This window comes from Tauraco erythrolophus, chromosome 14, assembly GCF_009769465.1.
Source record: "Tauraco erythrolophus isolate bTauEry1 chromosome 14, bTauEry1.pri, whole genome shotgun sequence".
In the NCBI taxonomy this organism is placed as follows: domain Eukaryota; kingdom Metazoa; phylum Chordata; class Aves; order Musophagiformes; family Musophagidae; genus Tauraco; species Tauraco erythrolophus.
This window is the reverse complement of record NC_141478.1, coordinates 11,722,761-11,736,387: the sequence shown is the minus strand read 5'-3', so window position 1 is coordinate 11,736,387 and position 13,627 is coordinate 11,722,761. Positions and strand designations below refer to the sequence as shown.

The 13,627-nt window shown below is 39.8% G+C and overlaps 2 protein-coding genes across 4 annotated transcripts; both read left to right on the top strand.

The window, feature by feature from the left end:
- Positions 1-1,072: 1,072 nt before the first annotated feature.
- On the top strand, positions 1,073-8,184 carry AFG2B (AAA ATPase AFG2B). 2 transcript variants are annotated; one of them, XM_086620062.1, is made up of 8 exons: positions 1,073-2,211; positions 3,275-3,460; positions 4,716-4,874; positions 5,374-5,583; positions 5,999-6,226; positions 6,339-6,473; positions 7,151-7,276; positions 7,937-8,184. In XM_086620062.1, the coding sequence occupies exons 1-8, from the start codon at positions 1,135-1,137 to the stop codon at positions 8,102-8,104; spliced, it is 2,289 nt and encodes a 762-aa protein (XP_086476188.1). In that variant the 5' UTR covers positions 1,073-1,134; the 3' UTR covers positions 8,105-8,184. The 2 variants fall into 2 exon arrangements, with proteins under 2 accessions (XP_086476188.1, XP_086476190.1); XM_086620064.1 differs by lacking the exon at positions 7,937-8,184 and having other exon boundaries at positions 7,091-7,192.
- Positions 8,185-9,617: 1,433 nt separating this feature from the next.
- COXFA4L3 (cytochrome c oxidase associated subunit FA4L3) lies at positions 9,618-13,421 on the top strand. Of its 2 annotated transcripts, none has more exons than XM_086620213.1 (5): positions 9,618-9,836; positions 10,259-10,319; positions 10,626-10,714; positions 11,502-11,562; positions 12,227-13,421. In XM_086620213.1, exons 2-5 carry the CDS (start codon positions 10,278-10,280, stop codon positions 12,296-12,298), a joined length of 264 nt encoding a protein of 87 aa, XP_086476339.1. In that variant the 5' UTR covers positions 9,618-9,836; positions 10,259-10,277; the 3' UTR covers positions 12,299-13,421. The 2 variants fall into 2 exon arrangements, with proteins under 2 accessions (XP_086476339.1, XP_086476338.1); XM_086620212.1 differs by lacking the exon at positions 9,618-9,836 and adding an exon at positions 10,080-10,147.
- Positions 13,422-13,627: the final 206 nt, after the last annotated feature.

Here is a 13,627-nt window from a genome sequence, read left to right as displayed (position 1 = left end):
CACCATCAAAAAGAATTCCTTATGCTTCCCCCTCTGGAGGCCTTCAAAACACATGCTGGACAGCTCTTAGTGTCGTGCTGCAAACCACCCTCTCCGCATTTTCTGTGAACACGACTATGTCTGACTGGTGTCATGCATTCAAGATTCTAATTCTTCTATGTATGTGGTCTCCAATTGAGTCTGTATGTATTCAGCGTACGCATAACTTCACTTACAATGAAGCTACTTGGGAGAATAAAACTATGCACACACTAAATTTTACAGATCATGATTTTATCTTGTACCCCACAACACTGACAGATCTCCTGGAAGGTTTTTAGAAAAGTACTGCACAATTCATGGCACAATTTAAGAAGGCAGTGGACCAAAACGTTTTACTATTAATTTTTCTTATATGCTTACTGAGCATTTGTCAGAACAACATACTACTACAGTTTTGTCAATTGTTGCATAAATATATGTCCTAATTACTTGTATCAGCAGCTTCTTCAGTCAGTTGTGTGGCTCCCCACTTGTTTTTCTCAACCAGCACCTACAGTTGACTCCACCCAAATTGCTGGGGAAAAAAGGTGCTACTCTGAGCCGAGGGAAGCACTGACAGCACACACGAGAAAGAGGAAGCCCAACTTTTGGGAACATGTTTAAGAAGCTCCAACCTGACAAGTGGGAGGCGCTGAGGAGACCAAACAAGGGCGGAGAGCGAGCCCCGCCCAGACCGGCTCTGTGGAGAGCAAGCCGAGCGGCAATGGGGAGGGGCGTCAATCCATTTTTTCTGGGGGAAGAGGGTATAAAGAAGCCGAGAGAGGGTTTGCAGCTGGTGAGTCTGTCACTAGGAGATGGCTTCCACCTCACAGATAGCGCTCCGACAGCCCTTCACAGAACAGCACCCTCAGCGGAGGCGGAGCCGTGTCCCGCCTTCTTCTGGTGCGCGTGCTCCGCTGCGGCGCATGCGCGGGAGCGCCGGGCTGGAGCGCGGCTGTTGCGCGGGAGCCGGTGGGCCTGGCCCTGGCGGAGCGGGAGCCGGAGCCCGAGCCCGCGGGAGGGCGAGCCGGGTGAGTGAGGAGCTGGACGGGGCTGCGCACAGGAGGGGAGTTGTTGCCCCCTTTCGCGGAGGGAACGCTGCGCAAGCCCGCCATGGAGCCGCCGGCGTTAAAGCTGCTTCTCCTGGACCCGGGAGATGAAGGCACCCAGAGGTGCAGGATGGGACCTGCCGCCCTCTCCTTCCTGGGAGCCCGGATCGGCGCCCCGCTGAGGGTCCGTCTGCCTACGGGCTGCTGTTTGTGCACGGCCTGGCCCAGGCGCGATTTGGCAGACGGATACCTGCAGGTCGATCTGACCTGCCGAACCGCAGGTGTAACCGCGGGGGACCTGAGGGGTCTCACGCTGAGTGTCGGCCGGCTGGAGCTTCTGGCGTATCGGCAGTTAACAAAGGTGACCGTGAGAGTGGTCCTTAAGAGCTCCGCATGGAAAAAGTCGACTCCCAGAGCAGTCCTGCAGGAGGTGATCAGAGAACTGCTAAGGAATATTTATGTTTCACTTCATTATGTTGTAACTGTTGCCCCAAATCTTGAAAATCCTGTGGTGTATGTTGAAATACTGTCTGTAGACCCTTTAATGGATGAAGCTGGACTGATAACCCCCCAAACGAGTGTAAAAATTAAGGAGGTGGTCACTGTTGAATGGTACAGGCATTTATCAGAATGTGCTGCAAAAACTTCAATTGCAGGACTGGATGATGTGGGAAAGTCTTTGAAAGAAATTATTGATCTGCCTTTCCGCTTCCCAAAAACTTTCAAGAAGCTGGGGCTTTCTGTCCCTAATGGGGTGCTATTAATAGGCCCCCCAGGTGTAGGAAAAACTCTTATGGTAAAGGCAGTAGCCAAAGAAGTGGGTGCGTATCTGCTTTGCATCAGTGGCCCAGCCCTCTATGGTTCAAGACCAGGAGAAAGTGAAGAGAATTTACGAAGAGCCTTTGAAAAGGCCAGAGAAATGTCATCTGAAGGCCCAACCATTCTCTTTATTGATGAAGTTGACTCTTTATGCCCAAAACGAGGAAGTTCAAACAATGCTCCTGAAGGTCGTATAGTTGCTCAGTTGCTGACGCTGCTGGATGGTGTAGGTAGCGAGGGTAAGATGGTCATTATGGCAGCAACAAACAGGCCGCATGCCTTAGACCCTGCCCTGAGAAGGCCTGGCAGATTTGACAGAGAGGTAAGCAAAGCCTGTTATTCATACACTCTGTTTTTTCTTTCCTTTTTGAGGTGGAGCAGGGGGCAATTAATAAAGTGATTTTGAAAAAAAAAATGTTTTAAGAAAGTCTCCTAATCACGTTTCATAGTGGGATTCTACAGGCTAGAGATACGTGTCCTATTTCTTCCTTTAGATCACTACAGCTTGGGTAAGGCAGGGGACACATTTTACTCAGGAAACGGAGAGCTCTATATAGTTGAAAATGGAAAAGGGGAGTCATTATGCTGCTTTTATAAAAACATGGATGTGTTCCTTAGGCTTTTCTTTTGCTTACAGATGCTTAGCATTGCAAACTTAGATTTTTCTCATTTAGGTCCCGGATTGAAGATTTGTGCATATCTCTTATTCTGACAGAACTAGTAACCTGTTGTGTCAAAAATTCTATTCACGTTTCAGTACCAGGGGCTAGGTCTGCTCTGGAGAACTGCTCGCCTAATGATCAAAAGAAGAAAGGACGCACGTAGTTATGCAATGCTTTTGCTTGTATTGTTTATTTTGCTGGCTAAATGCACTCCTGGGTCATCCAGTTTGGTCAAGTTCTTTAATGCTTTTGCAAGTATAATTTTCATTATTTTTCCAGGATTTATTCATTTATTTTATGGTGGTATTTTACCAGCTTTTTAATACTGTATGAATGTTGATCTAATTAATTTTTTCTCTCAGATTAATCTTATTCAGCCCTTGTGATGCAAGGAAATTATTATTTCAATGTTAAGTCTTATGTTGATATTACCTTAAAATAGGATTTGATGGGCACTAGCTGACTATCTTATGAACAACTGTTAATATAAACTCTGTGCACTTGGAAAGTAAGTGTAAATGAAGCGTATTTAAAATATTTGTAATTTGTATAGTGCTGCCAAAAAGTTTCTTGTATAATTCTTTAGTTTCAGTATGAGTATGTATCAATCTTTAAGTATGTATCAATCTTTAGTAAGCAGTATAAAGCAGAGACAAACTTCCTTGCTTAGGTCTATAAAAGTAGCAAACTATCTCCTTAAAATTGTTACTATATTTGGTTTAGGTGATTATTGGGACACCAACACTTACGCAAAGAAGATCGATCCTGCAGTTGCTTACATCTAGTATGCCGATTTCTACAGATGTTGATTTGGTTAAACTGGCAGAAATGACAACTGGGTATGTTGGAGCTGACCTTACAGCACTCTGCAGAGAAGCAGCTATGCAGGCTGTGTTCCACAGCTCCTTGGTATGGTTCTAGCTTAGTCAAGAAGAAAGTCATTAATAATATGTACCACCCTTTACTTATTAATGCTTGGCTTTACATGAAAAGCTCAACAAGTTGAAGAACTCACAAATCAAAATACTGAAAAACAGCAAGTGTGTTATAAATATGCCATTTCACTAGTCCTTTCAGTTCTCACCTGAAAAGACTGTTTTCTCCGTTTTGGATGAAAAGCTTTGCCAAATGTTTTTTATCCTCATCCTTAGCCTTTTAGGACTGTGCAAAGCAGAGATTTTAGTCTTAATAAATATATAAACATAAATATATAACTGCTAGTGATAATAACTATTATCATTTGGGTTGTATGGCTGGATATAACATTGTTATAGACATAAGGTATAAAACTGCCCAGTGTGCAGAAATTAACTTCTTAGATATTACAGATATGGAATTAGAGAATTGCTATTTCTTAATATTCTTTGTATCTATTCTGACTTTGACAAGAATTGTGAGATACATGTTTGCTGTGGTTTTTCATCTGGAATGGAGCAGAAATTGAAAGTCAGATTTGCAACATTTCCAAAGTCAGAGCATCTCCAGAGAATAGTAGAACCCTCTGTCTTCACTTGGGGGTAGAAAGAAGAGAACATAGTATTTCTACAACTTGTATCTCCTCCAGATAACTTATAAATATTGAAAATAATAAGGAAAATAATTTGAGCTTGGTATCCCAGAAAGAAATAGATGGACAAATTAAAATAATGAGTAAGTAGAAGGCCTATTTACCTTGAGAACTGCAGGCTCCTTTGTAAAACACATCTTAGTTCTGTTACTGCATCTGTAGTTGAATGATGGTATTTTCTAGCCTATTTGAGATAACATACTTTACTTCCTCCACTACATGATGAAAATGGATGTTAGAACATTTTTATTTGTATTCAAGAGAATCTAGGTGTTGGTGTGTAGTAACCCTGAAATTAACAACTGCTTGATTTAGCAGATCATTGTGTAATGGAGATATAATTTAGGGAAAAACAACAGTATTCTCTAAAACATAGATTTCTGTTAGAATTGTTTTTTCCTGTATAAAAACTTGCTGTTGAAGACATTATATTCTACTTCGTTACATCATTGTGTCTGCAGTGCTCAAGCTTGTTAGGGCAAGAATTTGCATTTGCTAGTTGCGCTTGGCCTTTTCTGAAACATTTTGCATACTGATGTAGCATTGTAAATTATTATGTAATAATATTGTTAACATGCTTTATCTGGGTTTCTCCAGGATTCAACTGAAATGGTGATTAACATTACAGATTTCCAGGAAGCTTATAAAAAAGTTCAACCATCCTCTTTTCGAAGTGCAATTGGACTGACAGAGTGTAGACCTGTCACTTGGGAGCAAATTGGGGGTCTTGAAGATGTGAAATTAAAGTTAAAACAGGTAATGTATAAAATACATTTAGATAAACAGCTAGTTTCTAGTAACCATGTCCTCTGAAATTAATTCTCTTGCAAATTACCTGATTATAAATGGTATTGTAAACTTTTTTAATGCTACATTAAGTTATTACAATGTGTGTGAGTAGAAATCTTCCAGTTGCAAGATACCACTACCAAGCGTAATATATGGGGAAACTGGCATGTTTTCTGGTAGCTGAAAAACACTTAATTTGCATCCAGATAGTTTATCTGTTCGTGAATTTGTAGCCAGAGATGGCTCTTTCATGTCATCTCAAGGATTGCCATTTTTCTATCTGAAACTGAGACAAATCTTTAAGAAGGGAGGCATTATATCAAGGAAGACCAAATTAGTATTCTCTGGTTTCAAATTTGTGTTTATACCAAGGAGAAACAATAACATGCTCAGAAATTTTATTGATTGCCTATGAACTCCAGCTTTATTACTAAGAATTTCATCCCTTTTTGTTATGTATTGACAGAGTATTGAGTGGCCTATGAAATTTCCTCAGGCGTTTGCCAGGATGGGCCTGTCTCATCCAAAGGGTATTCTTCTCTATGGGCCATCAGGGTGTGCCAAGACCACGCTGGTGAAGGCTGTGGCCACAAGTTGTCACTGTTCCTTTCTCTCTGTAAGTGGTGCTGATCTTTTCTCACCGTATGTTGGAGATTCAGAGAAGATTTTGTCTCAGGTATGGTTTTTAACTTCTGTAAGGTCCGTAGTTCATTTTCACTTGATTTTTATAAAGTATTAGTTAGGCCTCCATTTTGTTATTGAAAAGCTGATAGTTAAAGCTCTCATCTGGTTATTGAATAGAAATGGCTTACAGATACATGTGTATATAAACTGAGAATCTAGCCCTAAAATGATACCAGTTTTAACCTTTGAAAGTATTTCTACCCTTTTGTTTTCAGTTCACTTAAGAATTTAAATAAGAAGCAGATTTTCCTATGGTAAACATAAGCCAGAATGGCTCTCCTGAGTCTTTATGAATGTGTCTTTACAGTTAAGCAGGTAAAATACAGAGTATGTGTAAGTAGGTATTTTCACCTTACGTAATAGAATCTATGTATTAACACTTTGCTTTATTAATCTAAAAAAAAAAGGTTTTTCGACAAGCAAGAGCAAATACTCCAGCAATAATATTCCTAGACGAGATAGAATCAATCTTGGGATCTCGATCACGCTGCAAAACTGGCCGTGGTGTCTCAGAGCGGGTTCTTTCTGTTCTTCTCAATGAGTTGGACGGTATTGGGCTGAAAGTCACAGAAAGAAGAGGAAGCAAACTACAGCTTGAGGGTCAATGTCAAGACCAAAATGATGAGGAAAGAAAGGTATTTGTGTTCCCTTTCCTATATAGGAAGAATGACAAATGCTGTCCAGTTATTCCAAAAATATCTGTCTTAACCATGTTGCACTAATTTGTTTATATCATCTCTTACTCAGCTAGAGTTTCAAGAAACTTTGAACAAAGATTTCATGGTAGTTGCTGCAACAAATAGACCAGATATGTTGGATGATGCCTTACTGCGTCCTGGAAGGCTAGACAAGCTGATCTATATTCCACCTCCAGATCTGAAGGTGATGTATTACAAATCCATATGTGGCTTTAAATGGAGAGCTATTAATTGCCAGCACGCTTTACTTTATAGAGCAAAGGGGGCGTATTTCTATAATACCTGTAACAATTGATGGATGATTCACTGAAGATCAGTCACCAAACTCAAGGTACAATGAAGAGGTTTAAAAAAATAAGTACATTTGTCATTTAAACACCAGTAACATTTTAACTGGTGTTTGTAGTTATACTATTGCATATAGAAAATAGACAAAATCTGGAGTAATTCTGTATTTACAATATCAAGCTGCAGTTTAGGAATAACCGTAACAAGCTGTCTGTCCTTGCTTCAAATCACTCTTGTACCCTGTTCCCATGGGTAGTGTAGCTACTTGTCCTGAGCTTCCCCCCCAAAAAAGAGTTGACCCAAAGCAGGCCAAATATGGACTCTTCAGTCTAAAATACTGTGTTTTCATGAAGTAATGACTACTGAGTAACAGACTTTAATATGAGAGAACCATAACCGTAAGTATTGTCTCCATTAATAGCATTTTATTCACTCTTCCATGAAAAAAATGTAGTTTTGGTACTTTTCCAGATTTTCCTTAGTTCTAATTTCAAATATGGTACTGCTTTGCAGAGGGATTAATTATCAGTTGGTTTGGTTTTGTTTTCTTCTATAATACACACCAACTGACAGGGAAGACTTTCCATTTTGGAAATCTGCACAGAAAAAATTCCGTTGGATACTGATGTGTCATTACAAGATGTGGCAGTCCTAACAGACCTCTTCTCTGGAGCTGATATTGAAAATCTGTGCAAGGAGGTAAGAAATATTCATAGTTAATCTGTGAAATAAACTGTTAATTAAACCTTTCAATGAAAAAAGAGAGCTAACTCATAGATGTTACGAAGCCATGTACAGTACAGATTCTTTCACAGTTTGTAATGAAAATATAAAGAGAATGATTAAAATAAAAGAACTGAACAAGGGTTAATTCTTTAAAAAAGCCAAATAAGAATAAGGCTTTCTGTGATAATTGACTAGAAGTTAAGGAACTGCACTACCCTTTGTTTCACATGGCCCTTTGTAAATCAAGCTCACCTCCAGATTAGTTGTACTCTGTGTACTGCAAGCAACTGCAACATTTTTAGCTGAAACTAGCATGTACTGACAAGGCTAGAGAGAAGAAAATCAAGAAGTCTGTAAGTATTTGAGAAGTTACATAAAAGAGAGAAGACTAAGAAGAAAATCCAAATATGTAAGTCGTCAAGGACTTATTGTCTAATCCAGACAAAAAAGTGAATGAAAAAGTTAGTTATCTGATGTTTATCTATTGTTAAATAACTACAAATTATACCATGCTGTCTTCAAATGCTCTACTTAAAATTTGATTTAATGTAGAATATTTTAGAATACTTAAAATAACTTCTTTGCAACTTAGAACATCAGCACTTCAAGTTGTTTCTTTTTTTCATTTTAAAGGCTGCTTTGTTGGCATTGCAAGAGAATGGACTGGAAGCAACTGCTGTGAAACACGAGCATTTTGTGAAATCATTGAGGACTGTAAAACCATCCTTAAACGTAAAAGACTTGGAATTTTATGAAAAATTTTATAATCGAGAATTAGCCTCCTTAATCAAAAAGGAGTGATGCGGCATAGGTATTTTTAAACATATTACAAAGATTTTGCAGTGTTTTACATCTCTCCTGCTTTGTAATACTGTACTTACTGTAGGTTTATTTTTTTGTGAAATACAGTAAAATTTCACTTGTGAAAAATCTGTCTTAATAATGAAAAATAAATTAAAATCTTGTTTGCTTTGGCTAGGTTTTCATCTGATGAAACAAGTAATAGAGATACTTAGATAAAGCACTGTGGAATAGCTTGGTGATACTGTAGATTTCCTAGTTTTCTGTACAAACACTGGCATAATAAGAACATTTGATGTAAAATGTGTTGTGAAGTCTCCAAAAGACAGCGAATATTTAAAAAATAGCAAAGTTTTCAGAATATTAAATAGGAGGAAGTAAGTCCCATACTACATAAAACATAAGGTGTTTTGTATGTGCACATCTACAGGCTTGCATTATTACAAGCAGATTCCAAAATGCAGTGGCAGTGAAAAGGTTGTCAGTGCTTAATACCCTGTTGTAAGTTTGGGAGCCTGGGCTTTTTGGAATAATTTTAGATCAGTTACTGCTTACTGTACAAACATTAGGATGGAGTAAGCAGATACTAAGCTGCATTCAAACTAATAATTTCTTCTTTAGAGAAGGGAGTTTGCTTTATAACAGTTTCTGCAGAATTCTTTTCTCACCCAGCCATTCTTTGTGAATATATCTTTGTAGGTTGTCTTCTAAAACACACAGATATATCAAAGGAAATTGTTATTACATGTATGTAAGTGTGCATTTAACTTACCTGGGTAGGAAGTTTTTGATTATTTTATCCTTTTCCCCCTGTAAATGCTTGTGAACAAAATACTCCACTGTCAGAGGTAGTTTTTTATTTCAGCTGAGGTTCTTAAGTTACAAATCCATTAGCAAATATTTCTCGTAACAGGGACACTAGAGACTGTAGTGCAGTTCAGTGAGATGGATCACAAAAGGAAGTTCCAAGGCAGTTAGCAACTGCAGAGGGTGAAGAGGAGTAGTAGAAGATGTTGTAACTTAGGAAAGGGTTCATATATAAGCAACCGTCCTACAGCTTCATGCCTTTGATCACCATTTCCTAAGGAAGGTCCATCCTGCAGCTTTATTGTTGCCAGCAGGTAGGCTAGTGCCACCAGTGCTGGAGACAAAGTATGAAAACCTTCAAGGTAACTCCCTGTTTTGCATTGGACTGTTCCTTTATTAGTGCCAGACCTGAAAGTTGTTCGGACAGCAAAACACTGTCAGCTCTTTCTTTCATTTCAAAGATGCTGCTGCTTAACTTCTTATGCGTTCCCAAGAAGGATGGACAGAGCTACCTCTGCCTGTCCTATCCCCTCCTTGCTACAAGGAACCAGCAGAGCATGCAGCTAAAGCAATGTCATCTCCTTCCTCTTACTGCTTTGCCGTGGGCACGAGGGAAAGACAGATGTACAGAAGTTGTCTGCTGGCACCATGCATCTCCAGCTTGCCCCTGGGAGGGGTTTTTCTTGGGGGTATGGGGGAAGTAAGAGCAGCTGTGTAGCACAGGGTGATGGGAACTGGGGCCAGGGTTAAGCTGTAGTTGCAGCAAAAGGGGATAGTGTTTTGGTCGCTATACACACACCTTGCCAAGCTTGGGAAAGAGGCAGACCAAGGCCTTGCTTGTGGATTTGCCTGGATATGCTTTTCTTTAGCCAACTGCTTGGAGAAGAGGACAAACAAGGAGACGAAGGAGAAAGGGAGAAGCAAGGTTTGAGTAATGCAGTAACGGAGCGAGAAGGAGCTGGGGAAAGAAGGTGGGAAAGGCAGCTCCGTTTTGACACCGTGAGCTCCTCGGTGCGCTCCTCCGCGCCTGCCCGCCGCGGGCCGGAGGGCGGCGCTGTGCGCTCCGTGCCCGCCCTGCCCTGCCCTGCCCGGAGGGGCGCCCGCCGCGCCCGTCCCTCCTGCGTGACTGGGGGCGCAGCCAGCGCTTGCGGGCGGTGCCGGGCGTATATAACCGAGAGCCGCTGCCCCCGCCCGGTGCCCTTCGGCAGCGCTGCCGGTGCTTCTCCGCTCTGCCAGGTAACGGACGCGTCGTGCCCTTTCCCGCGGGGCTGGCGGCGAGCCCGGGTCCCGCAGCCGGGAGGGAGGGTCCCGGCCCGGCGTGCGGTAACACGCAGCCGTTTGTTGCAGGTCCGCAGCCGCAGCGAGGATGAGCACGAGCTTCTTCCAGATCTTGAAGGCAAAGAAAGAAGTAAGTTTGTTCGTGGGTTCTGCGGCAACCCCCGTCAGCGAGGGGATGCCGGCTGGTCCAGCAGGGGCACGGGGGCTGCCGTTGGATAACGAGCACTTCAGAGAGGGCACGGTGGTAGCAAGGGACGTGTGTGTCAGTTGAAGTTCGTGCGTTGCGAGTGGGGCGGTGTGAACGGTCTGTAATACAGAGAGAACACACCTTAACAGGTACTCGCACCTTCATTCCTCGTAACTCGCGCTCCCCGTTCTTGGCTCTGTAGCCAGGGCACTAGTTCTCAAGCTCTTTTCTCCGTTTTATGTCTTTCAGCTCATTCCCCTGGTTGGAGTCGTGTCCTTCGCAGCAGTTGGGGCGCTCTCTTTTTCTGTCTATTCCCTGTTCAGCAAATCTGATGTCATGTAAGCAAAATACTTTCTGCTTTGAGTTTACTCTAAAATCTTTTTGTTCAACAGAGGTATTTGACCATACTGTTTCACACCAAAAAAAAACACCCATGTGGATGTTCCACACTACTAGTAATAACTAAGATACCTGCAGATTGTAAATACTGAAGAAACTAAGTCATTTGTAGTGTAGTCAAAATTATTTCCCAGCTTTCGATTTAATAGATTATATTTTTTCTTTGCTTTAGGCGTAATAGGTGTTAAATGTTATGAAGAATTTCTAATAACCAGCTAGGTAGACAACATGCAGATGTGTCGCAACCAGGCTATTGACTTGTGTATAAAGAACAGCATTTGATAACATGAACTTGGAATAAGTTAATATTTTAATGGTTTGACTAACAATTGGAGCTAAGTCCTATACTTTTTAACTCTTGGGAATTTTTGTATTTATTTTAAAGTCATTGGAATAGACATTTTAGCTGTCAGAGTAAGAATCCTCTTACTTTTTATCTGTGTCTTTACTCAGTTTTGATTTTTCAGCTTGCTTCCCTTATGATAACATGTTATACTTGAACAATGTTAGCTTGTTTGGTTCTTCGGAAGCTGCAAATAAAGCAAGCCATCATTGATTCCTACCCAGAATTTAAAGTAAAAATGCCCAAACATGTAAACTTGTCTTTCAGGAAACTACTTACTTACATTAATAGTTCTACTGACGGTAGACTGCTCATATAAGAAAAATGTATACAAGATCACGCCCTAAAACATAGTACCTGTTTTGCTTTATCTTCTCTCAAAGCATTAACAAGAGTGGCAATCCAGAACCATGGGAAACTGTTGATCCTACCAAGCCTCAGAAGGTAATTTGTACAAATTAAATAGTCGTACAAATAGCATATATTTCCAATACAATAATTTTATTTAAATGTGTAAGAACTAACAATATATTAATGAGGAAAAAAATAAAAGCTGACATACATCTAGTTAAAAATGGAACTAACTGCTTAGTTCATTACTCTCTGTAAAATATCTTCCCTGTACTAATTAATGTTAGGGATTCCATTATTGCATTCTAGGTCTGATCCTGAATTTGTGGCATACTTCCAATTGGTGTTTCTCCCCCTACGTGCATTTACTCAATTCCATTGATAACAGTGGAAATTTGAAGTGTAGAGGAAATGCCGTGTACTCTTGCCTTGTTCCTGAAGGACAAAATTGACTTAAGAATGTTTTTGAGTACTGCAGCCTGAAGGGAAAAAAATTTAGTTCAGTAGAGCATCTAGGATAAGGAAAAATAAAATTATTTGGCATTACTGCTTACTTAATATCCAAGTGATTTTGTTCAATAAATTATTAAATATGCGATCAGTTGCTGTTTTTGTTTACTTCTGAAAGGAAAATATAAAGCTACTAGAAATCCTTCACCAATAAGTTGATGTATGATATGGGCAGGGGTGGGAGTGGAGTAAATGCTCACTGACATTTTGCTAATTACTTTCATATTTTCCTTTGAATTTCTTCCAGCTATTAACAGTTCATCAGAAATGGAAACCTATAGAAGAGCTGGAAAATGTCAGAAAGCTTACGAAGTCATGAGTGTCTGTTGCCTCAAAAAGGTACCCTATGAATCTAGTGGAATCACTTCCGCACAAACTTGACTACTGAAATCAGTGTGCGGAAATGCTTCTGCTACATTTTTAGGGTCTCCCTACATTTTTTGGACTCTGGATGAGGAGTTTCATGTTGCCTTAGAAGTTGGCATACAACATCCACACAGTCCAAAAATCTGTCTCAAATATTCATTTTCGGTAGGCATTTGATGTCAAATGTTGACTATTCATATGGTTATTATAGCTGGAAAAAGCCTTCACACTTCTTGTAGAATTTTGTTTTTCTCAAAATACATTAATTTTGTAATTTTATATATTTTTAATAAAATAAATTTTAATTTTTTACAACATTGCATGTCAATTCCATAAATGGAGGTTATCTAAAAGCCCTTCTAAATTGGAGTTCCTGGCTATACTGTATTTCAATGCTGTATACAGACCAAATAGTCATTATACCCAGAAGATGTCTTTGTATGACAACATAGATGGTCATAAAGTATACTTGTATTCATTTTCTATGTTAGATGTGATGTCAATTTAAGTCAAAACTAATGTTCTACTGCTAAGACTTAACACATACACTCACCTTAACCCACTGAGGAGTCCAATAGGTTATTTAAGGGTATATTTTTAGACTGCAGGATTAGAACATAAGTTAAGCATGGCTAAAAGGGAATTGGAAATGAGATAATTTCTGATGTATTTAAATATTGTTCATGTTTAAATTTAGAAAAATTACTAGAATTAGGAAACTTATATTATCCAAAAGTAATTACATAATGTTAATTTCTTCTTTTTGTGCAAGGTAGTTCGTGCACAAGCTCAAACGTACTGCGCAGTTGGCAATATAAATGTTTCTACATACATGATATTAGGGACATCTGCTTTAACAAAGAGAAAATAACAGATTAAAATTAGGAACGACTCTATGATGCAACAGTTCCTTTTTAAGCATCTGTGTGTTTTCTTATGGGTTGGTCAGGAAAAGAATGTAATGGGCTGACCCCCAGTAAATTACTGAGGTAGTATATGGTAGAATAGTCTTTTGTGGATATTTTCTGTATATGTCCCCTTCCGAGCAGTTGCACAATACAGTTTCTTCTGCAATGAGTGTTGCATACAACAAAGAATGCATACAACTTTCTGTGAGGAAGAAAGCAAAAGTGAAACAACTGCTAATTGGGAATAAGTCCCAGTAAATGAGTAATAGTGAAGTGCTTTAGGTTACTCTGCTGCAGCAAAGACAAAACTTAGGTTAGTAAAGCTGTCTCGTAAATTTTAAGGTAGCTTGATTTCAGAAGCTTTATATTTTCTT